General features: G+C 39.7%; 3 protein-coding genes across 3 annotated transcripts; 2 read left to right on the top strand and 1 right to left on the bottom strand.

Moving 5' to 3' along the window:
* The first annotated feature begins 1,703 nt into the window (after positions 1-1,703).
* Positions 1,704-9,768, top strand: LOC149303472 (vomeronasal type-2 receptor 26-like). Its single transcript, XM_089480735.1, has 5 exons — positions 1,704-1,823; positions 2,433-3,278; positions 5,019-5,234; positions 7,424-7,550; positions 8,864-9,768. Exons 1-5 carry the CDS (start codon positions 1,704-1,706, stop codon positions 9,766-9,768), a joined length of 2,214 nt encoding a protein of 737 aa, XP_089336861.1.
* Positions 9,769-13,476: 3,708 nt separating this feature from the next.
* Positions 13,477-20,034, top strand: LOC149303473 (vomeronasal type-2 receptor 26-like). The gene is made up of 5 exons (XM_089480736.1): positions 13,477-13,512; positions 15,447-15,983; positions 17,243-17,458; positions 18,334-18,460; positions 19,130-20,034. The coding sequence occupies exons 1-5, from the start codon at positions 13,477-13,479 to the stop codon at positions 20,032-20,034; spliced, it is 1,821 nt and encodes a 606-aa protein (XP_089336862.1).
* A 1,752-nt stretch (positions 20,035-21,786) lies between these two features.
* Positions 21,787-23,308, bottom strand: LOC149303474 (olfactory receptor 14A16-like). Its single transcript, XM_089479789.1, has one exon. The coding sequence runs from the start codon at positions 23,273-23,275 to the stop codon at positions 22,247-22,249; it is 1,029 nt and encodes a 342-aa protein (XP_089335915.1). The 5' UTR covers positions 23,276-23,308; the 3' UTR covers positions 21,787-22,246.
* Between the last annotated feature and the right edge of the window lie 274 nt (positions 23,309-23,582).

Raw genomic sequence — 23,582 nt, forward strand, 5'->3', positions numbered from 1 at the left:
GTTCCCCAAAGCTGCTTGCTTTTGAAACACACAGAGGGTAGCTAGGAATGCGGATGTTCAACTGTGAACACATATTTTCAGTCATGTGGCTATTAATCCTCTTGCTTTCCTTCCTTCCTTTGGTGTCTCAAGATATGAATGGAAATTATATTTTTAATAGTAAAATCCAAGACAACATATATAGGCCAGGAGGAGCCATCATTGGTGGGATCTTTTCTCTAATACATCCTACAACTTTCTTGACCAGTTTTAAAGTCATTCCAAATAGGAAACATCAGCTTTATAGGTATGTTCTTCATTTATAATATAAAGTTACTTGGCAGATGATGATTAGAGATGTCAACAGATATTTAAAGAGTATAGAGAATTTCTCATGTTATACCTCAGGTGCAAGTGAAATGTTGTTCCACTTAGATTCTATATGGCTGACTGAGCCACAATATCATTTCCAGCTTCACAAAGGTCACTTTTGTAGGGTTAAGCATGATTGAATTCTTCTCAGTTTGCTAGGGTAGAAGGTGGAGGAATAGATTCCATGCATTGCATTATGAAGCAAAGATGTCCCATGCCTTTCTGTGCTATGCTACTGCAGAACAGGATGGTAAAGCAAAAGTGCATCACATTTGTAGATACCTCCTTAGCAGCATAAGATGTACTGAAAATCTTATGCAACAGGAAGTAGTTTCACAAGCCTGGTTTGCTATCTTGTAAATGGTTGCATCATCATCATCATCATCATCATCATCATCATAAACAAGGTAAATTTAATTCAAAGACATAGCCATGGTAATCTGGATCAGTGTGCAAAGGGATCTTGTAGCACCTTTGAGCCTCAGGGCCAAAACACACTGCAGAAATAATCCAGTTTGAGACCAATTTAACTGCCCGGGCTCAATGCTAGGGAATACTGGGAACTGTAGTTTTGTGAAACATTTAGTCGTCTCTGTCAGAGAGCTCTGGTGCCACAACAAGCTACAATTTCCAGGATTGACTAGCACTGAAACAGGGCAGTTAAAGTGGTCTCAGACTGGATTATTTCTGCAGTGTTTTTTGGACCTCGGTCTCAAAGGTGCTACAAGATCCCTTTGCAGGGTATATTTAAGGAAGCATTTGAGGAGAGTGTTTTGTAGGAGTGAGGCACATCACCTACAGCAGCAGAGATACCTTTGCTTTCTGATGGTTCAATATAAACGGAATTCGTTTCATGCAAAAAAATATTTAAAATATAGTGTAAAATTAATTTCAGGTTATGTGTATAAGGTATATATGAAACATAAATGAATTTCATGTTTAGACATGGGTCCCATCTCCAAGATATCTCATTCTGAATATGCAAATATTGCAAAATCTTGGTAGGAAATCGAAAATCCAAAAAAACTCTGCTCTGAAACATTTTGGATAAGGGATACTCAGCTTGTACTGACCTTTCTTGAGGGAGAGCATTGTGTCAGAATATCTTGAGGAAGTCCAATATGAAATAGATGTCATCTGTGATATAATTGTCTAACAATCATTGTCACTCTTGTTGCAGTGTAGCTCTGAAAAATTATCAGCATGTCTTTTCCTTGATGTTTGCCATCCATGAGATTAATAAAAACCCTAAACTCTTGCCCAATCTCACCCTGGGATTGCACATCTATGATAATCTCTTTGATTTAGGGAGCACATATGAGACAATCCTGGATCTATTATCCACACGACAAATGTATGCTCCTAATTACAAATGTGAGAGGGGAAAGAATGTGTTGTCTGTCATTGGGGGACTCTCTATAGAAACCTCCATTCATATGGCCACCATCTTGAGCACCTACAAGATTCCTCAGGTATGTGGATTGAATAACCCTGAGCTATGCTGAGCTAACCTTCCATAATTCATTTCCGATCAGAAAACATCCAGGGATAGCTGTGTTGGCCATTTAGTAAATCCAGTCAAAAATCCACCAAGCAGTGATACCTTTGTTGGCCAACCAAAATGCACAATATATATGTTGCAAGCTTTCAAAGCTTCACTGGCTGCTTCATCAGGCAAGGTGTTACAAACCAAACAAGGGGGGGACTGAAGATGTTAGTCATAGTCCTGCATTTTGCTGTTTCTCTGCTTAGTTAAGATAGTATGGAGGGGCATATCTTGCAGGCTGGCACCTCCTCCTTCTGGATGTGAGGCACTGGGAAATTTTCAAAGTCCAGGAAAGTTAACATTTATTTGCATCCTACCAAAGACACTTCCTTTGCAATGGAGACATACTGGATTGCAAAGGAAATGTCTTTGTGTTATAATGGAGTGACAGGATGCCAGCTGATAATTATAATTTGGAGATATTTTAATACATTTTTATTTAGAACAGAATGCAATAAAAACATTTTAGTTTAGGTACAGGCAAGTTAGATATAGACTTTTCATTATTTCTAATATGCCATATTTCCCCTCTTAGCTCAGTTATGCAATACATCAAACCACAATCAGTGAAAAAACTCACTTCCCTTCTTTGTATTGGATGGCACCCAAAGAAACTATCCTTCACATGGGGATAGTCCATTTACTCCTGCATTTCAGATGGACATGGATTGGTTTCGTTGTTTCAGATGATGACGATGGGGAGAGTTTTGCTAAAATCATGACATCTCTTCTAGTCCAGAACGGCATTTGTGTTGCTTTCACAGAACATGTTCAGGCAATGAACTATCGCCAATCATGGATTCTCTCTAAAAATATATTTTTTAAATTGAATTTCTTACTTCAATCAGTTGAAGAAGTCAATGTCATTCTTGTCAGTGGAACTTCTCAGTCTCTGCATCTCTTAACAATAGTCATAGAATTCAATGAATTTAGGAGAAAAATGCATATAGGGAAAGTGTGGATCATGCCACCACAGTGGGATTTCTCCAATACCATTAGTACTAATGGATATCCTACAAAAACCTTCCACGGTGCCTTTTCTTTCTTTGTCCATACCAAAGTGGTGCCAGCATTCCAGGAGTTTATCCAGAACTTAAAACCTGACAAATCACTGATGAATTTTCTGTCTGTCTTCTGGCAAGATGCATTCCATTGCCAAATCCCTAATGAATACTACCAATACTGTAGAAGTTGTAGCAAATGTACAGGAGAAGAGAAGCTGGAGAGGCTCCCTGGACATGTTCTGGAGATGGAACTCACCGGAGAGAGCTACAGTATCTACAATGCTGTCTATGCTGTAGCACAAACTTTACAGTTAGCAAGGAAGACAGCAATGCTGAATAGAGGCATATTTATGAAATGGAAGGTTCAGCCATGGCAGGTAAAGACTGTCTGAGTTTATATGTTAATTTTCTAATCATCAGCTGTAGGGGATATGTTTTTAAATAAATCCTATATGTGTACGTGTCTATCATAATCACATCCAGGTGTAAGGATAAACCCTTCCCTCTCTAATCATGAAATTGATGAATCACCACCCAGCTTTCCGACCATCTGGTAGTCATGGAAGAAAGGATATATATGGCATCAATGGGTTGGTTTTTTCCCTGATGGTAATTTTAGCATGAACATTAATTTTAATCAGAAACATGTTTGTGAAGGGAAAAAGCATTCCTTACATGTATGGTCCCAAAGATCCATAACTGATGTGGCTACTAGACAGTGAGACATATGATTAGATCCTCATTGTTAGTGAGATTGTAATTGATGGCTTGAACAGCATGGTCACCAGAACATTTGCTGGAAACCTTCAAGCACTATTTAAAAAAAACAACAGAAGTTACAGAAACCTTTTGTCTTTTGGAAAGGAGAGTAAGAAATAAGAGCAATGTGTGTGCCATACCTACAGAGCTTTACACTAAAATAACACGGTGTTATTCCTCAGTTGTCAGATTGCCAGTCTGTTTTACAGCAAAAGCAGGGCCAAGACTCTGCTTCACAGTATTGCCATGCATCCTCGCACCCACCTAATTTGGTTCAGAGCTGGGTTCAACAATTTGGATCTGAGTTTGATTCAGTCTAGACAGATCCAGGGCCAATCCACTCTGTAAAACTAACTGAGGCCCCATACAGACAGGCCAAAATAAAGCTGCTTTGGGTCACTTTGGAGGTATGGTGTTTAAATGATGCATGTGTCCTAAGAGTCCAGAAGCCGTGCCGAAGCCACAATCCAGTCATAAGGACTGGAGCACAGCTTTGCTGCGGCTTCCGGACTCTTAGGACACATGCATCATTTAAACACCATATATCCAGAGTGACCCGAAGCAGCTTTATTTTGGCCTGTCTATATACACACACACACACACACACACACACTTTAAAATGAGGTACATATTAAAAGAGTGGATTGATGCTGCCTAATTTCAAATAGGTAACTTACCATAAGAGTGTGTGAGAGTGTGTGTGTGTGTGTGTTATGCACCTGATAAGCTTGTTGTGTTTTGAAACAAAACTCTTGCTTCACTTTGCTTATTCATATGGCATTTGTCTTCACTCTGTCACCTTCACTGTCACTCATTAAGCATGTTAAAGTTGACCAAAGATAAGATGTAACAATGATAATGAAAGGAGAGCTTGCTTGACAAGTGGGTTTTATTCCTTTATTCTACTAGCAGCTGGTAAGTAATCAAAGGGAAAGTGAGAAGTGATGAGAAGACGTAACATAAAGAGGTGATGAGTGGATGCTTTTCCAGGATTCTAATTGGGAAAAACTCCCTGAAGGATCCCCCAATTCCCTTTGAAGCATTAGATGATCTGGATTAAACTAATGCAAAGATTGGAGGGATGCCCAACCACTGGTTACCACCAGTCATCTGGCTTCTGCATTTTACATATATCCAGTCAGGACAGCTGTCAGTATTGAGCACACACGAGCCCCAACTATGGACTAGTCTACACTGTGCCAAAAATCCAAAGTGACTCCTGCCCCTCCTGCCCCTGCATCTGCCCCGGAGCCACCTCGCATACCTTTTTGTCCACAGGGACATTAGGTGCCCGCTGTAACCACACTTAGCAACTGGATTCCATGTTGTAACGCTATTGGTATTCTCTCTAAATTTAGCTCCATAACACCCTCAGGAACATTTATTTTAATAATGGTGCTGGGCACGAGGTCCTTTTTATGAATGGGGAATTGTCAGCAGAAGGATATGACATTATCAACTGGATCATTTTCTCCAACCAATCCTTTGTTAAACTCAAAGTTGGAAAAATTTCCCCAACCCAAGGGTTCTCTATCAGGGAGGATGGCATTCAGTGGAACAGTAGATTTGGAAAGGTAAGAATGAACTTATTCTTGAATAAAGATGCATACAATCATAGTGTATAGGGAATGCAGAATAAAAACCGAGTGTGTTTAAATTCCCTAATACCCATGGGGAATGTCCTTACTTGTTTATAATTGCATGCATGTATAAGGATGTCTGAGCGTTGTATTTTAGTTTGTTATTTTCAGTAAAAAATTATCAACATGCATAGATTTCTTCATATACATGATGAAAAGAGAAAGAATTTTGGGAGAACCAAAACTGGCAGATTCATTCATCCAGGACTTAGCATTCTTTAATCTGAAAAGTCTGGTTTTGAACCCATGTGCATTCAGTCTTATTTGCGCTCAGTTACAAGTGCCATTTTTTTTCTACAGAGAGTGCAGAGCCTATTTTTAACCAGTACCTTTTCAATGAGCATTACCCCCAAAATAATGAGCCAAGGCATGGCTGAAAAATGTAACTGAAAATTATTTCTGGTTTCTGTATTTACATGTTTTAAACTAATTTGGGGGTTTGGGATGGGGTTGGGGATATTTGCCCCATATCTTCTACTTCTGCTAGTCTCTGATAATGGAGGTTTTAAATCCAAATTGTGCAGTTGTCAACCACATTTGGGAAGGTGCTTACATGTTCTCAGCTGCTTCAAAGGGTATGTCCATGACAAGGAGCTGAAAAGAGCCATTGGCTCCATATACAACCTATGGACTGCAATTTACCCACAACTATTTTCTTCATTTTGATGTCTGCATGGCAGACAAGAAATACCAGGGGTAGTCCAAGGTCTGACAGGCACGCCTCATGTCCTGAGTAACATAGGGAGTAACCGGGAGAGTACTCCCTCAAAAATGGTCCACTAATATTTCCATCTGATCAGTGAAGATGGGTGAGAATTTCTTTTGTACCACTATCTTTAAACATTTTTGTCTTTGGAATGGGAAAAGCGTGAAGCTAAAATAAAATCAAATGAATACAAAAATGAAATGAATAGATTGTCCTACCCTCTGTATGTGGATGACTACTTATAGAGAAAAAGACCTACAACCAGGGCTACTTAGTATTAATAGAAAGAGGAGCAAGTGCACACACTGTGATACAAATACATTTTCTATGGACATTGGGAAAGTGGTTAAAGGTTTGGAAAAAGAGTATAAGAAATAAAAACAGCAACTGTGGTGAGGCTGACTGTAAGTGTTTTTTGGATAGTCTACATTTAAAACACCAGAAGGAATCTTTAATCCTTGGGTCCCATCCTGGGAGGAACGTGAGATGTAAATAAAATAAAATAATTAATGAAAGTTTAAGTAGAGCTGAAATTAAATCTTAAATATGGCAAAAATTCAGAACTTTCATTAATTTAAAATACTTTTTGAAATACACGTACACACAACTTGCAGCCTGACACTAACAACAAGCCCAAACTCACAATATATTCTTTCTTTGGGACATTAGTGCGCAAAGGGATCTTGTAACACCTTTGAGACTAACTGAAAGAAAGAAATTGGTTGCATGAGTAGACTTCAACCTACTTCCTCAGATGCATGTTTGGAGTGGATAACCCAGAGACAGACCTATATAAACCATTTGTGTGTGAGGATATCAATTCAAATTCAAAATCTTATAGGCATGGAGATGAATAGTTTTACCTGTTCTTTGGGACAGTCATACTTTTTGCTATAAGTATTAATAAGTCCCTGGGTCACTTTCCTGAGGTTCAACTTTCTCCTTGGTGACAAAAGAACAAAGAGAGGGGGAACTAAGAAGGAAGGGAGAAATAAAGTGAGAGATCAGCACTTCTCTTCCCTCCTTCCTGGTTGTCATTAGCGTATCAAAATGGGACATCTTTCCCAGTGTCCTTTCCCAGTGGAAATTACTATTGAAGTCAGTCAGTCTCGTAATGTCCTTATTTTTGCAACAAGCAATATGAATAATCTATATTTGCATTTTCAAAGTAAGGAATTATGAAACTCAAGCTGCAGTACTATGTGTATGTATTTGAGATTCAGTGTCATTGAATTCAGTGGGACTTGCTTGTGAGTATGCATGTAGAGGACTCTACTATTCGTGATCTGTCTGCCAATATTAGTTTTCAAATAGATATATGGTTTTAAGAGTATAACTGTCACATATACATATATAACTGGCTTACTGGTAGGAGTCAAAATGTGTGTGCTATATATTTCCTTTTTTAAAAAAATAGATGCTGCCCCATTCCACTTGTGTCAAGAGTTGCCAGCTTGGCTACAGCAAAGCCATTCAGGAGGGTCAATCATTCTGTTGCTATGACTGTATTATATGCCCAGAAGGCATGATTTCTAACCAGACAGGTAAGTGGAAGTGGCCAATGGAAGCCTTCTTTCCAGTATTCAATGCATTTGAATGAAGGTGTGTGTTTCCAAAAACTACTGGAATCATTAAGTGAAATGTATCATTGTTGTCTAGTGTAAAAATTATGAAGCCATGAATTACACAGGCAAAATCCAAGTCCACAAAAAGAAGGCAGAGGTGGTATAAGAGGCAACACTAAATAGAATGCAGTCCTCACCATATCCATCACTTGTACTCATTTTTATGTAATTTCCTCTAATACCTATATTTTCTTGCAATTTTCCCTAAGAGATGTATTTTTGAACTGACAACTAGATCACACAATTTGGACAAATGCTCAGCTCTGAAAACATAAGTGTTGCAATCGGTTTCTAATCCTAGTTGGTTTACATGAGCCACGTGAAATTCAACTTAAATACTTTGAAGGCACCAGATCCTGTCTGATCATGGAAGCTAAGCATGTTAAGGCATGGTTAGTGTTTGGATGTGGGAACACCATGAAATAGCAGGTACTATAGAGTACGGTTCAGAGGAAGGCAGTGGAAAACCACCTCTGAGTATTCCTTGCCTAAGAAAACTCCAAGAAATTAATGAGAGTTACCATCAATTGACAGGCAACTTGAAATCTATGTCAAATCCTCAGAAAGATTTTGGCACAAGAGACCTGGAGCATAGGAGTCATAGAATCATAGACTTGGAAGAGATCCCACTCCAATGCCCCTGCCATGCAGGAATAAATAATCTAATCGCTCCGAACAGATGGTCATCCCACATCTGTTTAAAAACCTCCAAAGAAGGAGACTCCACCACACTCCAGGTCAGCATATTCCACTGTTGAACAGCTCTTAACATCAGGAGGTTATTCCTAATGTTTAGGTGGAATCTCTTTTCCCACATATCTTAGTCTCAGGAGCAGCAGAAAACATCCTCAGTATGACATCTCTTCAAATATTTAAACAGGGCTATTGCGTCACCCCTTAAGCTTTTCTTCTCCAGGCTAAAAAAACCCAGCTCCCTAAGCCACTCCTCATAGGGCATGGTTTCATCATAGACTCTGTACAGCCTACTATGATTTGGGAAACATTAAAAAAGTCTCCTGGACTCAAAAGTTGCCCGCATTTGTTCTAGTCAGATTTTGACAAATTGTATTGATGTAGGCACAGAGCATCTAACATGAACATTAAAGTTCTAATAATTATATTTATGCTTATGTGAAATAATATTCAGCCATACTTCCTCTCTCCTCCCTGTAATAAAGCTAAGGGCACAATATGAATAATCACAACTAATGGTACTGCTTTACATGTTTCAGATGCATATGATTGTATCAAATGCCCTGAAGATCAATACTCAAGCAAAAATAGAAATCGGTGTATGCCAAAGGTTATAACCTTTCTATCTTTCCACGAACCCTTAGGAATGATATTGGTTTCCCTCAGTATTTTCTTTGTTGTCATCACATGCTTGGTCATACAAACCTTTCTCAAGAACTGGAATACTCCCATTGTCAAAGCCAACAACAGGAATCTCACCTGTGTTTTGCTCATCTCTATTCTGCTCGGCTACCTTTCCGCCCTTCTCTTCATAGGCAAGCCTCAGAAGGTGACCTGCCTTCTCCAGCAAATGACATTTGGCATTATCTTCTCTGTAGCTGTTTCTTGTGTGTTGGCAAAAACCATCATTGTGATCCTGGCCTTCCTAGCCACACAACCAGGGAACAAGATGAGGAGATGGCTGGGGCAAAAAGTAGCAAATGCCATTGTTCTTTGCTGCTCCCTCACTCAAATGGGTATTTGCATTGTGTGGCTCTCCACCTCTCCTCCCTTCCCAAATGCCGACATGCGCACAGAAACTGGGAAAATTGTCATAGAGTGCAATGAAGGGTCTGTCACCATGTTCTATTGTCTTCTAGGCTACATGGGGCTTTTGGCCCTCATCAGCTTCACTGTGGCCTTCCTAGCCCGAAAATTGCCTGACACTTTCAATGAAGCCAAACTGATCACCTTCAGCATGCTGGTGTTTTGCAGTGTTTGGATCCTCTTTATTCCAGGCTATCTGAGCACTAAGGGGAAATATATCGTTGCTGTGGAGGCTTTTGCCATCCTGGCTTCCAATACCGGTCTCTTGGCATGCATCTTTTTCCCCAAATGTTACATCATTGTTTTAAGAGCTGACATGAATTCAAGGAAATGTTTGACAGAGAAAAGACATTATTAAACTTGTTCTTAAGACATTTTAAGACGTGAATGTCACCACTCTTCTCCACATTATAACATTTTTTTCAGATATTCAAAAGGTAGGGAGCCAAGGAAGTATATTTCTGTATCACTCTTGGAGAATTGTTTTATGTTACGTACATCACAGTGCTGGATTGGAATTGGTATTTAATAAACAGCAAGAAATCAGAAATGAATTTACACAATGTCTTATAGAAAACAAGAAATCAATTTCTGTCCAATTATCTAGCGTCTTTTCCTATTTACCTAATTCCTCCAATAAAGATGTTTTTTACTCAAATAATGTGATGCTCCTTGTTTTTCTTGAAAACCTAATACCCTGCCCATTTTTTATAGGGAACCATCTCTCTCTCCTATCCTAGGGTTACCATATGTCTTTCTTTCCATTACATATTTTCTTTCTCAGAGCTAAACTTTCTCTCAAGACAGATGGAGAAGGCCCAAATTCTCCATGGAAGCTTAGAACTGGAGAAAAACTGGCAGGGAAATGTCCATTTGGGAAACATGATGAATTGATCCCATTCTGAACTGGTAACAAGCATTCACAGGCTGGGCAGATCATACAGGAATGCAGGAAGGCTCTGACACCATGTTCTACTGTTTCCTGAGTTATGGTTTGTCAGCATCAGAAAATGTGGGAAGAATATTCCTCCAGGAGTTATGAAGGCCTTGTTGAGCTCAATTTTTTTGTGGCTACCAGATGGAAGGCTGAGAGCTAATACTTTAATACACAATGGGATGTTTCAGCTTCATACTGGAATACATTTTTTAAAATATCGGAAAAGTTGGACCAGGGTGAAAGGGAAAGTTTCTGGGAAAAGTTGTGTAACTTGACATGCCTAGCCTTCTTTGCATCATGCAAATGGAAGTGGCTCACACTTAATCCATTTTATGCTTAGTGAATATTCAAAGTGATGCAATCAATATGAACTAACTTTTCTAACTACCAGTTTAGTGAAGAACTTCTATAGAGCCTTACAAACATGTTTTTCAGTTTGCACACAAAAATCTATAATCAGGCAATGCACTTATCTATCCTATAATTATCGAAATCACTCTTTTTAGAGTCAGTAATAACAGAAGCAATGTCCACATTACAACCACAACCAAGTTAAATTCTAAGCTCACTCAGAAAATGGCAGAGCCCAAGTTGTGCTGCTTAAAAATTCAACTATTCCTGGTCAATTTGTTTCACCAGCATCCTGTGTGTGTAGTTTCCCAAAGCTGTTTGTTTTTCAAAGATACAGAGGGTAGCTAGGAATGCAAATGTTCAAATATGAACACATATTTGCATTCATGTGGCTGTTAATCTTTTTTCTTTCTTTCCTTCCTCTGGTGACTCAAGATATTAGTGGACAACATACTTTTAACAGCAATATTCAGGACAACGTATATAGGCCAGGAGGAGCCACCATTGGTGGGATCTTTTCTCTAATACATCCAGCAACTTTACCAACCAGTTTTGAAGCAAGCCCAGATAGGAAACGTCAACTTTATAGGTATGTTTTTCATTTCTAAGTAAAATTATTTGGCTGATGGTGATTAGAGATGGCAACAGATGTAAGGAGCAGGGAGATTTGTTTACATCATACCTCAGGTGCAAGTGAAATGTTGTCCACGTTAGATTCTACATGGGTGACTGAGCCAAAATATCATTTATAAAGTTACATCTCCCTTTTGTAGGCAGAAAAATGATTGAATTCTTCTCCATTTCCTAGGATAGGGATGGAAGAACAGATTTCTTGCATTGCTTTATGAAGTGAAGATGTCCCATGCCTTTCTGTGTGGTGCTACTTCAGAACAGGATGGTAAAGCAAAAGTGCATCACATTTGTTTATGCCTCCTTACCAACATAAGCTGTGCTGAAAATCTCATGGAACAGGCAGGTGGCTTCCATGGGCATGCTTTTGTTATCTTGTAAACAGTTGTAAAAGAATTTTTAAAAGTATATTTAATTCCATGACATAACCATGCACCAGTCTTTTCTCCCACACTAAGTGCAGGATGTAAACATATAGAAACAGATTCTATCACACAGGTCCATCCCTGGACAGTACTCATCACATACCCAATCCGCTCTTCTTCCAGACCTTTTAAAGAACAGGATTTTCCTGCTCTTTACAAGATGGGGATGGGGTGATTGAATCTGTTTCTATACATTTACATCCCGCACCTAGTGCAGAAGAAAAGACCAGTGCAATAATCCCGCAGTCTGGATCAGTATGCAAAGGGATCTTGTAGCACCTTTGAGACTTAAGTCTATTTCATCAGCTTATGCTAACAACTTCTTTCTCTCTATCTCAAAGGTGCTATAAGATTCCTTTGTACAATATATTTAAGGAAGCATTTGTGGACAGTGTTTTGTAAGAATGGTCCATAATCAGAGCAGTGAGCCACCTCCCCTCCTAGTAGTTGTCTTCTTTCTTCAGATAAATAACAGCATGTGGCTTTTTCTTTTGTGCCACCAATCCCCAAATTGAAGGTATTAGTGACCCAACCATGAAAATCCATCCTATCTCACACCATTAGACAACAGCATCATTGACACCCCTGATATAATATCTCTAGATGTTGAAACAATTAAGAGCTGATATTCTCCATCAGCTACTTAGTTACATATATGTAATTGAGTAAAAAAGTCTGGCTTTAATCTCCCAGTGCACCTTAATGGCCAGCAGCCTAAGTGGGTGAAGGAGGTCTGTACAGCTGCTGGTCAGGGCATAAGGGAAATAATATTTTGAGACCTGTCCTACCAGCAGCAAAACCGAAACAAGGAATTGCCACAGCAATGCTGCTTCTGATTGTCATAGACTTGCATTCTTGCAAGATCATCAGAATCTCTTATCTGTATTTCTATGGACTATGAAAAGGGGTCACCCTTCACGGTAGGGGATTTTTTGAATCAGGAAAAGAAATTAAACTGCTAATTTTTCTTCATTGGCTTCTCCAAAATAGGATAAAACAGTTGTGGAGTTTTCTGTCTCACATCCCAAAATAACATGGTTAACCTTAAGTATATACAGGTTGAGCATTCCTGAAATTTTATTCATGGCTGGCCAAGGGAGTGAAACCTTTGTTTTCTGAGGGTTCTGTGTCAATACACTTTATTTCATACACAAAATGATTTACAATATTGTATAAAACTACCTTCAGGCTGTTTGTATAAGCTAAATATGTCACACAAATGAATTTCATATTTAGACTTGGGTTCCATCTCCAAGATATCTCAATCTGTGTGTGCAAATATTCCAAAATCGGGCATTGGGGAATCTTAGGATCTGAAGCATTTTGGATAAGGGATATTCAACCTGTATTCACCTTTCTTGAGTGGGATCATTGTATCTTACTTATTTTAAAACATCAGAATGTCTTGAGCCACTAGATGTCATGTGTGATGTATTTTTCTAACAATCATTGTTACTCTTGTTGCAGTGTATCTCTGAAAAATTATCAGCATGTCTTCTCTTTAATGTTTGCCATCCATGAGATCAATAAAAACCCTAAACTCTTGCCCAATCTCACTCTGGGATTGCACATCTATGACAATCTCTTTGATTTAGGGAGCACATATGAGACAATCCTGGATCTATTATCCACACCACAAATGCGTGCCCCTAATTACGAGTGTGAGAGGGGAAAGAATGTGTTGTCTGTAATTGGGGGAATCTCTATAGAAACTTCCGTACATATGGCCATCATCTTGAGCACCTACAAGATTCCTCAGGTATGTGTGCATGGATTGAAGTATGGAAAAACTAACCTGGACCTATGCTGAGCTAATCTTTCTTAATTCATTTCATATCAAATACAGTAAAGCTGCATAAGAGTGCACAAACTATATTGAGGACAGAATTTCCTTAATGTTCCTCTTATTTTTTGTGTAAGGAACAGGGAGAATTGAAGTTAAAACATAATGTCTATGTGTAGATGTGTTTATGTGGGAGAGAGAGAGATGATGATTCCTGAATGAGCTAAATGCATCTTAAGACATGTGTCACATACTATCCTCACACAGGATTTAAGATTCTGTATCTAGCACTTTGACACATTGTCATAGCTGTCCTTTAATCCCATCTGACCTATAAAATCCACCTTAAAAGCCAGTCAGCCATCTAGAGCACTGGAGGTGTCTGCTGCTGCCAAGAAAGGTGCCTCAAGATGATGTGACCTACCAGCAAGATATGTTGTGAGGATATGTTGTAATGGGGTCATGCAAGGATTCCTCCTTTTGCACCTTGCTGCATTGTTTGCTGGAAGGAGGAGGCTGGTCACAACATCCTGCAGCACCCTACTCAACAGCAGCACAGACATCAGTCAGCCCAGATGGCTGACTGACCAATGAACATACAAAGCAGTTGCAATGTCCTAAGACTAACTAATGATGTTATAGTTTACTAATAGGATGCCGGTTCATATTAATAATTGGGGGGGAGGGTTACTCTAATAAATATATATCACTATAGGATAAAAGACTATGACCAGGGCCTGAATCCTATTAGTAGTCTCAAGTAGAATAGGCTCAGTGAAACTGTTGCCTGGTGATTCAACATTTATGTCAATTCCATTGATTCAGTTGATTCTCTTTGGTTCAGACTACCTGTAGGGTTTAGGCCCAAGTAGTATGTATGTGTATTGATACATTCTCCTGTCTGGGTGCTAACTTACCTGCATTCATTCATTATATTTTTCCTTTAAACTAAATTTGGATTGAACAGCCTTTGAAACAGAGAGTTGTCCTCTATGAGTGACAACATATAGACATGCTAGTAGGAATTTGTACCTTTTAGCTCAACAGGATCTGTATTCAACTAAGAGTATAAATCCAAACCAATATATCATATGGATATGACTGGTCAGTACATCTACATTTCTATTATGAAGCTAATCATTTTAATTAAGTAAACCCATGGCTCTTTCTGAACGCCAGTTTCAGAGAAGGTTAATCTGCATTTGATGTTAGCAAATTGGAGATCATCAATATTTTGACTATTGGCATCTGAAATTTGTATCTAAATTCTGCTGGCATCCAGAGTACAATACAATCGGTACTGGAAATACATTGTATTTCTAGATACCGTTAGATAAACAAAACAAAAACCAATAGCGAATTTGCCATTAACTCTAATTTGCCATTAACCCATCTCCAGAGCTGAAATTTATTTTTTTACAGACTTTAAATTTTTGAAGATGTACTTCCCTAGACTGAAGTTCATTTGATGATAGCCATTTGCATCTACAAACACTAGCATCTTAACTGCAATAAAATCATTGTAGTTTAAATACAGGTAGATAAAGGCATTAAACTGGAAACTTGTCATTATCAGTAATATGCCACATTTTCCTTCTTAGCTCAGTTATACAACACATCAAACCACAATTAGTGAAAAAACTCACTTCCCTTCTTTGTATTGGATGGCACCCAAAGAAACTATCCTTCACATGGGGATAGTCCATTTACTCCTGCATTTCAGATGGACATGGATTGGTTTCGTTGTTTCAGATGATGACGATGGGGAGAGTTTTGCTAAAATCATGACATCTCTTCTAGTCCAGAATGGCATTTGTGTTGCTTTCACAGAACATGTTCAGGCAACGAACTATCGCCAATCATGGGTTCTCTCTCAAAATACATTTTTTAAATTGAATTTCTTACTTCAGTCAGTTGAAGACGTCAATGTCATTCTTGTCAGTGGAACTTCTCAGTCTCTGCATCTCTTAACAGTAGTCATAGAATTAAATGAATTTAGGAGAAAAACCCATATAGGGAAAGTGTGGATCATGCCACCACAGTGGGATTTCTCCAATACTTTTAGTAACAATGGATATCCTACAAAAACCTTCCACGGTGCCTTTTCTTTCTTTGTTCATACCAAAGTGGTGCCAGCATTCCAGGAGTTTATCCAGAACTTAAAACCTGACAAATCACTGATGAATTTTCTGTCTGTCTTCTGGCAAGATGCATTCCATTGCCAAATCCCTAATGAATACTACCAATACTGTAGAAGTTGTAGCAAATGTACAGGAGAAGAGAAGCTGGAGAGGCTCCCTGGACATGTTCTGGAGATGGAACTCACCGGAGAGAGCTACAGTATCTACAATGCTGTCTATGCTGTAGCACAAACTTTACAGTTAGCAAGGAAGACAGCAATGCTGAATAGAGGCATATTTATGAAATGGAAGGTTCAACCATGGCAGGTAAAGACTGTCTGAGTTTATATGTTAATTTTGTAACTGAATGGTTAATATGGATTTTAAATAAAATCTTATATATGTATGTGTTAAGAATCTCTATCATGATCACAACATGCAAGCGGAAGGCTACACTCTTTCCTCACTAAGTATGAAATTGATGAGGTACCACCCAGCCTCCAGACCTGCAGGTAGCCATAAAGGGAAAGGGTGTATATGGGTACTAGTGGGTAGCATGCCCAAGGCTCTTGTGGGAAGGAGAGACTGAGCAGTGTTGCTTTCAGGAGATTCAGCAGGCTCTGTTCCTGCTGTATGAAACTTTTTCCAGCTGTCTGTCTGGAGCTTTCCTACCTCTGCATGAGCAAAACTACTTGATGCTACTACCTCTTAATATGCTTGAGCCAGCTGCTGGTGCTTTAATGCCTTGACATTTTACCACTGCTAATTTGCTGCCTACAGTGAAGGCAGATAACAGCTGAAAGCAGGGAGGTAGTCAGGATTATAGGAAGGGGGGGTCCAGACTAAGTGCCAGCATTATAATGGGGCTTGGGCGCGGTAGCGCAGCAGCACACACCATTCATTTTTCGAATGGAAGGGGGGCTCCGGACCCCAAGAATCCCCCGCCCCCCTTGGCTATGTTCCTGCTGAAAGTGGTCCCAGACAATGCTTTACCTTTTCTATGGTGAATGAGATTGTCTGTCTGCTGTTTAATGCCTAACAACATGAACACTGAGGGGCGGGGGAGCAGGGGAGATAAAACACAGGGACACTCATAAATAAACAAATTAACAAGAAAGACAAACAAAAGATTTAACTAGATATTTAAAGAAGGCAAAAGGGAAACTTTTTGTTTATTTATTTTCCTTTGGCCTCTTTGCCTTTATTTATATTGCAATATCTCTGAAAGTCCAAAAGTATATATCATAGGTTTCACAGATTAATAATTTCTTCTTAATCTGTATGGCAATGACAGTACTCATCTGGTTTAGCTCAGAATTGGGAGGTTGAACTAATTCCATCTCAGCCTCCAGCCAGAACAATTGCCTTCATCCTCTATTTTTCTCCTCAAAGGTTCAGATCACTGGGAAGACAAGAAGGATGTCCAAACACTGGCTACCACCAGCAATGTAACCTCTGCTGCATTTTATGTATAGCCAATAAAGACAGATGTCAGCACTGAGCAGACATGACCCCCAACCATGTCTGACTTTGCACATGCATTGGACTGCATTTTGTAACACTGTTGGTGTTCTCTCTAACTTTAGCTCCATACCGCTCTTGGGAACATTCATTTTAATAATGGCGCAGGGCATGAGATCCTTTTTGAGCATGGAAAATTGTCAGCAGAAGGGTATGACATTATCAACTGGATAATTTTCTCCAATAAATCCTTCGTTAAACTCAAAGTTGGAAAAATTTCCCCAACCAAAGGGTTCTCTATCAGGGAGGATGGCATTCAGTGGAACAGCAGATTTGAAAAGGTAAGAATGAACTTATTTTTGAATAAACATGCATACAGGTTGAACATCTGGGGTGATAAAATGCAGCCTTGCCTGATCCCCATGCCAACTGAGAACCATTCTGTTTTTCCATATTCTGTTCTAACAGTGCCCTCTTGTCCTGAGCACAGATTTCCTATCAGTACTATCAAATGTAGTGGGACTCCCATGTCTTTGATAGCATTTCATAGCTTTTCATTATTGGTGCAGTAAAAGGCTTTGCTATAGTGTATAATGCACATGCTGATTTTCTTTGGGAATTCCTTGGTGTACTCCATTATCCATTGTATGTTTGCCATGTGATACCTAGTTCCTCTATCTTTCCTGAATCCTTTTGCACTTCTGGAATTTCTCTTTCCATGTATGATTGGAGTCTGCATTGCAGTATTTTAAGCATAATTTTGCTTGTATGGAAAATTAATGCTGTGGTCCTATAGTTGCTGCAGTCTTTGATGTTTACCCACCACTAGCATTCTCATTTTTAATGTCTGTAGGGCAGGCACATGATACCTTGGGGTAGCCCAAAGTCTCAGGGGAGCACCTCATGACCTGAGTGACAGGGTAAGGCCCCTTCCTCATAAAAGAGTCCACTAGTATTTGTATATAGTCAGTGTGGGTGGGGGAGAAATTCATTTGTTTGTGTTTGAAGAATTTGCCAGTATCTGCAAACATCTTTGTCTTTGGCCCTGTCTTCATGGGTCAGAATACTCCAGTGGCAGACTGGAGCATCCTAGCTTAGGAACCACTCCAACTTACCCATGCTACCTGGCCCTCCATTCCCTTGCCAGGGCATCAACTGGCTTACTGGTAGGAGTCAAAATGTGTGTGCTATCTATTTCCTTTTTTGAAAAAAATAGGTGCTGCCTCATTCCATTTGTGTCAAGAGTTGCCAGCTTGGATATAGCAAGAGAGTACAGGAGGGGAAACCATTCTGTTGCTATGACTGTATTCTATGCCCAGAGGACATGATTTCTAACCAGACAGGTACATGTCTGTGCCAATAGAAGTCTTCTTTCCAATATTAAGTGCATTGAATGAAGGTGTGTGTTTCCAAAGACAACTGAAACGGCTAAATGTGATGTATCATTGTTGTCCAGTCTAGAAGTCATGTGAATTACATAGTCAAGATGGCAATTACATCCACAGAAAAGAGGCAAAAAATGATACAAGAGGCAACACATAGTATGCAGTCTTCACCATATCCATAATTTGTATTTATTTTTTATGGAATTTCTGCTAATATTTATATTTTCATGCAGCATTCCCTCAGACAACTGAGAATTACATCAAAAAATTTCATATATCACCCCTTACCATTCTCTTCTTCAAACTAAACATACCCAGCTCCCTAAGCCACTCCTCATAGGGCATGGTTTCGTCATGGACTCTGTACAGTTACTATGATTTGGGAGAGATTGAAAATGTTTCCTGGACTCAATGATGTCACTCACACTTGTTCTAGTCGGATTTTAACAAATTGTATACATGTACATATAGAGCATCTAAGATGGACATTGAAGTCCTAACAGTTATATTTATGTTTATATGAAATAATACTCAGCCTCTCCTGCCTTTTCTCCTCTTCATTCTGTCATAAAGCTAAGGGCACAATATGAATAATCACAACTAATGGTACTGCTTTACATGTTTCAGATGCATATGATTGTATCAAATGCCCTGAAGATCAATACTCAAGCAAAAATAGAAATCGATGTATGCCAAAGGTTATAACCTTTCTATCTTTCCACGAACCCTTAGGAATGATATTGGTTTCCCTCAGTATTTTCTTTGTTGTCATCACATGCTTGGTCATACAAACCTTTCTCAAGAACTGGAATACTCCCATTGTCAAAGCCAACAACAGGAATCTCACCTGTGTTTTGCTCATCTCTATTCTGCTCGGCTACCTTTCCGCCCTTCTCTTCATAGGCAAGCCTCAGAAGGTGACCTGCCTTCTCCAGCAAATGACATTTGGCATTATCTTCTCTGTAGCTGTTTCTTGTGTGTTGGCAAAAACCATCATTGTGATCCTGGCCTTCCTAGCCACACAACCAGGGAACAAGATGAGGAGATGGCTGGGGCAAAAAGTAGCAAATGCCATTGTTCTTTGCTGCTCCCTCACTCAAATGGGTATTTGCATTGTGTGGCTCTCCACCTCTCCTCCCTTCCCAAATGCCGACATGCGCACAGAAACTGGGAAAATTGTCATAGAGTGCAATGAAGGGTCTGTCACCATGTTCTATTGTCTTCTAGGCTACATGGGGCTTTTGGCCCTCATCAGCTTCACTGTGGCCTTCCTAGCCCGAAAATTGCCTGACACTTTCAATGAAGCCAAACTGATCACCTTCAGCATGCTGGTGTTTTGCAGTGTTTGGATCCTCTTTATTCCAGGCTATCTGAGCACTAAGGGGAAATATATCGTTGCTGTGGAGGCTTTTGCCATCCTGGCTTCCAATACCGGTCTCTTGGCATGCATCTTTTTCCCCAAATGTTACATCATTGTTTTAAGAGCTGACATGAATTCAAGGAAATGTTTGACAGAGAAAAGACATTATTAAACTTGTTCTTAAGACATTTTAAGACGTGAATATCATTACTCTTCTTCACATTGTAACAGTTTTGCAGATATTTAAAAGGTAGTAAAACAAGGAAATATGTTTATATCACTCTAGGAGAATAATTTTACATTAAGTACATCGCGGTGCTGGATTAGAACTGGAATTTGATAAACCCCAAGAAATCAGAAATGAATTTACATAATGTCTTGTAGAAATCAATTCATTGAAAGAGTCCTGTATATAGTCGTGTACTGGATACACCTAGCTTAGAGGAATAGGTCTGTGCTCATACATCTGCTCGTATCAAGCCTGGAAAGCCTGAGAAATCATCATTTGTGTAGATATCTAGCACTTTTTCCTACTCACCTCATTCTTCTAATAAAGATGGCTTTTACTGATGAAAATTTGATGCTCATTGCTTTTCTTGAAAAGCTAATCCCGTTTGTTTTTCTGTAATAAATCATCTCTGCTCTATCCCAGTGTTACCATATATCCTCCCTTTCCAGAACATGTTCTCTTTCTCAAAGGTAAAATTTCTGTCCAGACACAAAGAGAAGGCCTGGATTGTTCATGAAAGCTTAGAACAGGAGAGAAACTGGCAGAGAAATGTCCCCTTGGAAGACATGATGAATTGATCCCATTCCCAAATGTGACCTATTCTACTGTGTCCTGAGTTATGTGGGTCTTCTAGCCATCATTAGTTTCAATGTGACTTTGGCGCGTTCCAGACGTCTAGTACAGTGCTACCTCGGGTTACGAATTTAATTCGTTCCGCGGCGCCGTTCGTAACCCGATACATTTCGCAACCCGAAAAAGCCGCTGGAAAGCCGCTAGCCGCGGTTTGAATTTCGCGCCGAAACGCGCCGAAAAGATTTTCGTAACCCGAAAAATCATTCGTAACCCGGAACAGTTTTTTTAAATCTAACTTTTTCGTACCCCGGAAATTTCGTAACGCGGTGAATTCATATCCCGGGGTACCACTGTATGTACCTAGTACGTACAAAATGGTGGTGCCCATTCTACATTGGTGTTGCCCATTGGGACATCACGACCACGCTGTCTCCAAACGGAGCAGCGCGGAAGTGACGTCCTAGCGCTGCGCGAGGGCACCTGGGGCGTCCTTTCTGCGGTGCTAGAAGGAGCTCAGAAACGGAGCTCCTTCCTTAATTTGCATCACTAGCGCAGCCTTTAGACGGCTGCGCCAGCGACACAAATGAGAAAAGGGTCCCCGCCGCTGTCAGGTGTCCTTGGGGCATGAAGCCCCAAGGACACCCCTTTTCAGGCTGCGGGGAAGCAGCCTTTTGCTGCTTCCCCACGGCCTGGAAAGTGGAGGATCGGGGCATCAGAGGCTGCCGCTGTGGCAGCTGAGGCCCCAATCCGGTAGGGAAAGGGGCGGGAACAGGCCGCCCCAAAAGGGTGGTCTGTAAACTGCCTTTCTTAGCCAAAAAATTGGCTGCCTGTTTTAGTAAAGCCAAGCTGATGTTTTGCAGTGTTTGGATCCTGTTTATTCCAAGCTACCTGAGTACCAAATGCAAACATAGAAAGACTGCACACTAGTTGGAGGGAACATAGCTCACCAAGGAAAGAAAGAATGGGTTTCAACATGCAGTCATATCCAGGTGTAACCTTGTTGGCCACCTAGCAAAGTACAATAACATCCAAAATCCACAAAACAGTACCTTTATTGGAACAACCAAAATGCATAAAATACAAGTTGCAAGCTTTTGAAGCCTCATTAAATATAATACAGGAGAAAAAAACATGATAAAGTTAGCCACAGGCCTGTATTTTGTCAAGATATGCTTGGTGTTCTTCTGAGCTGAGATTAGGTGGAGGGATATCTATACAGGCAAGATCCTCCTTCTAGCCATGTGGCAATGGGAACAAAGCATTTCAAAGTCCAGGAGATAAAATTTAAATTCCATTTACAACACAAAAACAGTTACTTCCTCTAAGATCCAAGATGTATATTCACTAATGCACAGAATATGACATGAGACAGGTCACAGTTGTTCAGCTTATGAAATAAGCATGTGAATTATCTTTGTATAGATACTGAGTATAATTTTCTTTTTTAGCTCTACATTATAATTTTTCAGTTGTAGAAGCTAGGACTGTACATTTGTTCCAACTGCTGTCACACCATATCTATGTGTAATGGACATGTAATGTTTGCATTTTTATTTTTTATTCTTCTAATGATGTCCAATAATCAGTCTGGTCTGTTGTCTTTTAAGTTTCTACAGATTGGACTGAGATGCTCGTTGCGATTGCTACCACATCCCCAAAACCCTTTGTTGATCAGATTTCTATTTTTGTCTGGTAACCTCCAATTTAATAATTTCCACAAGGCAGCTTTGATATCCTTATTCCTCATGCTGTAGATGATTGGGTTCATCATTGGCGGTAATACAGAGTATATCACAGCAAGCACTTCATCAAAATTATATGAAGAGCTGGAACTTGGTATGACATATGAAAAGATACCAGTGCCGATCAACAGGGAAACAACAATGAGATGTGGAATGCATGTAGAGAAAGCCTTTTGCCTGTTTGCCATGGAAGGCATTTTGAATACTGCAGTAAAGATTTGCACATATGACATGACAATGAACACAAAGCATCCAAGGCCTACTATTATACTAAAGAGGAGCACCCAAACTTCACTGAAATGTGGATCAAAGCAGGAGATCTTCATAAGGTGTGGGATTTCACAGAAGAACTGATGGATGACATTTGAACAGAAAGGCAGTGAAAAAATGGTGCCAGTGTGCAAAGCAGCATTGAGTAAGCCTGCTATCCATGCCCCAACTGCAAGGTGTGCACAGATCCCCCACTTCATCAGCGTGGCATAGTGCAACGGGTGGCAGATGGCAACATATCTGTCATAAGCCATGACAGTGAGAAGGAAAATATCAGTTGACATAAAGAAGAGAAAGAAAAGCATTTGTGTCAGACATTCAGAGTATGAAATCCACGTTGTATTCATGAAGGCATTGGCCATTGATCTGGGGATGGTAACAGAAGTGGATCCAAGGTCACTGATGGACAAGTTGACAAGGAAGAAATACATTGGAGTCTGAAGGTGGGTATTAAGAGCTACCACAATGATGATGAGAAGATTCCCCATAAGGACAGCCAGGTACATTGCTGCAAAGGCTGCAAAGTGCAAAATCTGAAACTCTCGTTGCTCCGAAAACCCCAGCAGTAGGAAATCCGAGATTATTGTTTCATTAGACATGGTTTAATAGATATCCTGACTGTTGGAGGAAGAAAGACCACTATGAATATCTTAGTTGACAATTCCCATTACGTAACTGAAATGACTCCTCATTATTTTACTTTGTTTGCAATATTTTAAATGTGGCAATAATATAAGAGGCCACATTTTTAAAGCCAAAATGAAATCAATATTGTCACAGGCACCTTTTGTTAAGATATTGACAGGGAAAACGATGTGTGACATTAGATCACTTTATCTAGTGAAATTACAATATTGTCAAGGTTTGTACCTAACTGATGCTAAATACAAATCTCCTTAGCATGCA

Source organism: Sceloporus occidentalis, unplaced genomic scaffold, assembly GCF_023333645.1.
Source record: "Sceloporus occidentalis isolate IW3139 unplaced genomic scaffold, rSceOcc1.0.p SCAF_14, whole genome shotgun sequence".
NCBI classification, from domain to species: Eukaryota; Metazoa; Chordata; class Lepidosauria; order Squamata; family Phrynosomatidae; genus Sceloporus; species Sceloporus occidentalis.

Coding starts and splice junctions, on each gene's coding strand:
- LOC149303472 (XM_089480735.1), top strand. CDS start 1,704: ATGTATGCTCCTAATTACAAATGTGAGAGGGGAAAGAATGTGTTGTCT. Junction 1,824..2,432: donor GCACCTACAAGATTCCTCAG/GTATGTGGATTG, acceptor TTCCCCTCTTAG/CTCAGTTATGCAATACATCA. Junction 7,551..8,863: donor CATGATTTCTAACCAGACAG/GTAAGTGGAAGT, acceptor TACATGTTTCAG/ATGCATATGATTGTATCAAA.
- LOC149303474 (XM_089479789.1), bottom strand. CDS start 23,275: ATGTCTAATGAAACAATAATCTCGGATTTCCTACTGCTGGGGTTTTCG.
- LOC149303473 (XM_089480736.1), top strand. CDS start 13,477: ATGGCCATCATCTTGAGCACCTACAAGATTCCTCAG. Junction 13,513..15,446: donor GCACCTACAAGATTCCTCAG/GTATGTGTGCAT, acceptor TTCTTACTTCAG/TCAGTTGAAGACGTCAATGT. Junction 17,459..18,333: donor GGAACAGCAGATTTGAAAAG/GTAAGAATGAAC, acceptor TGAAAAAAATAG/GTGCTGCCTCATTCCATTTG.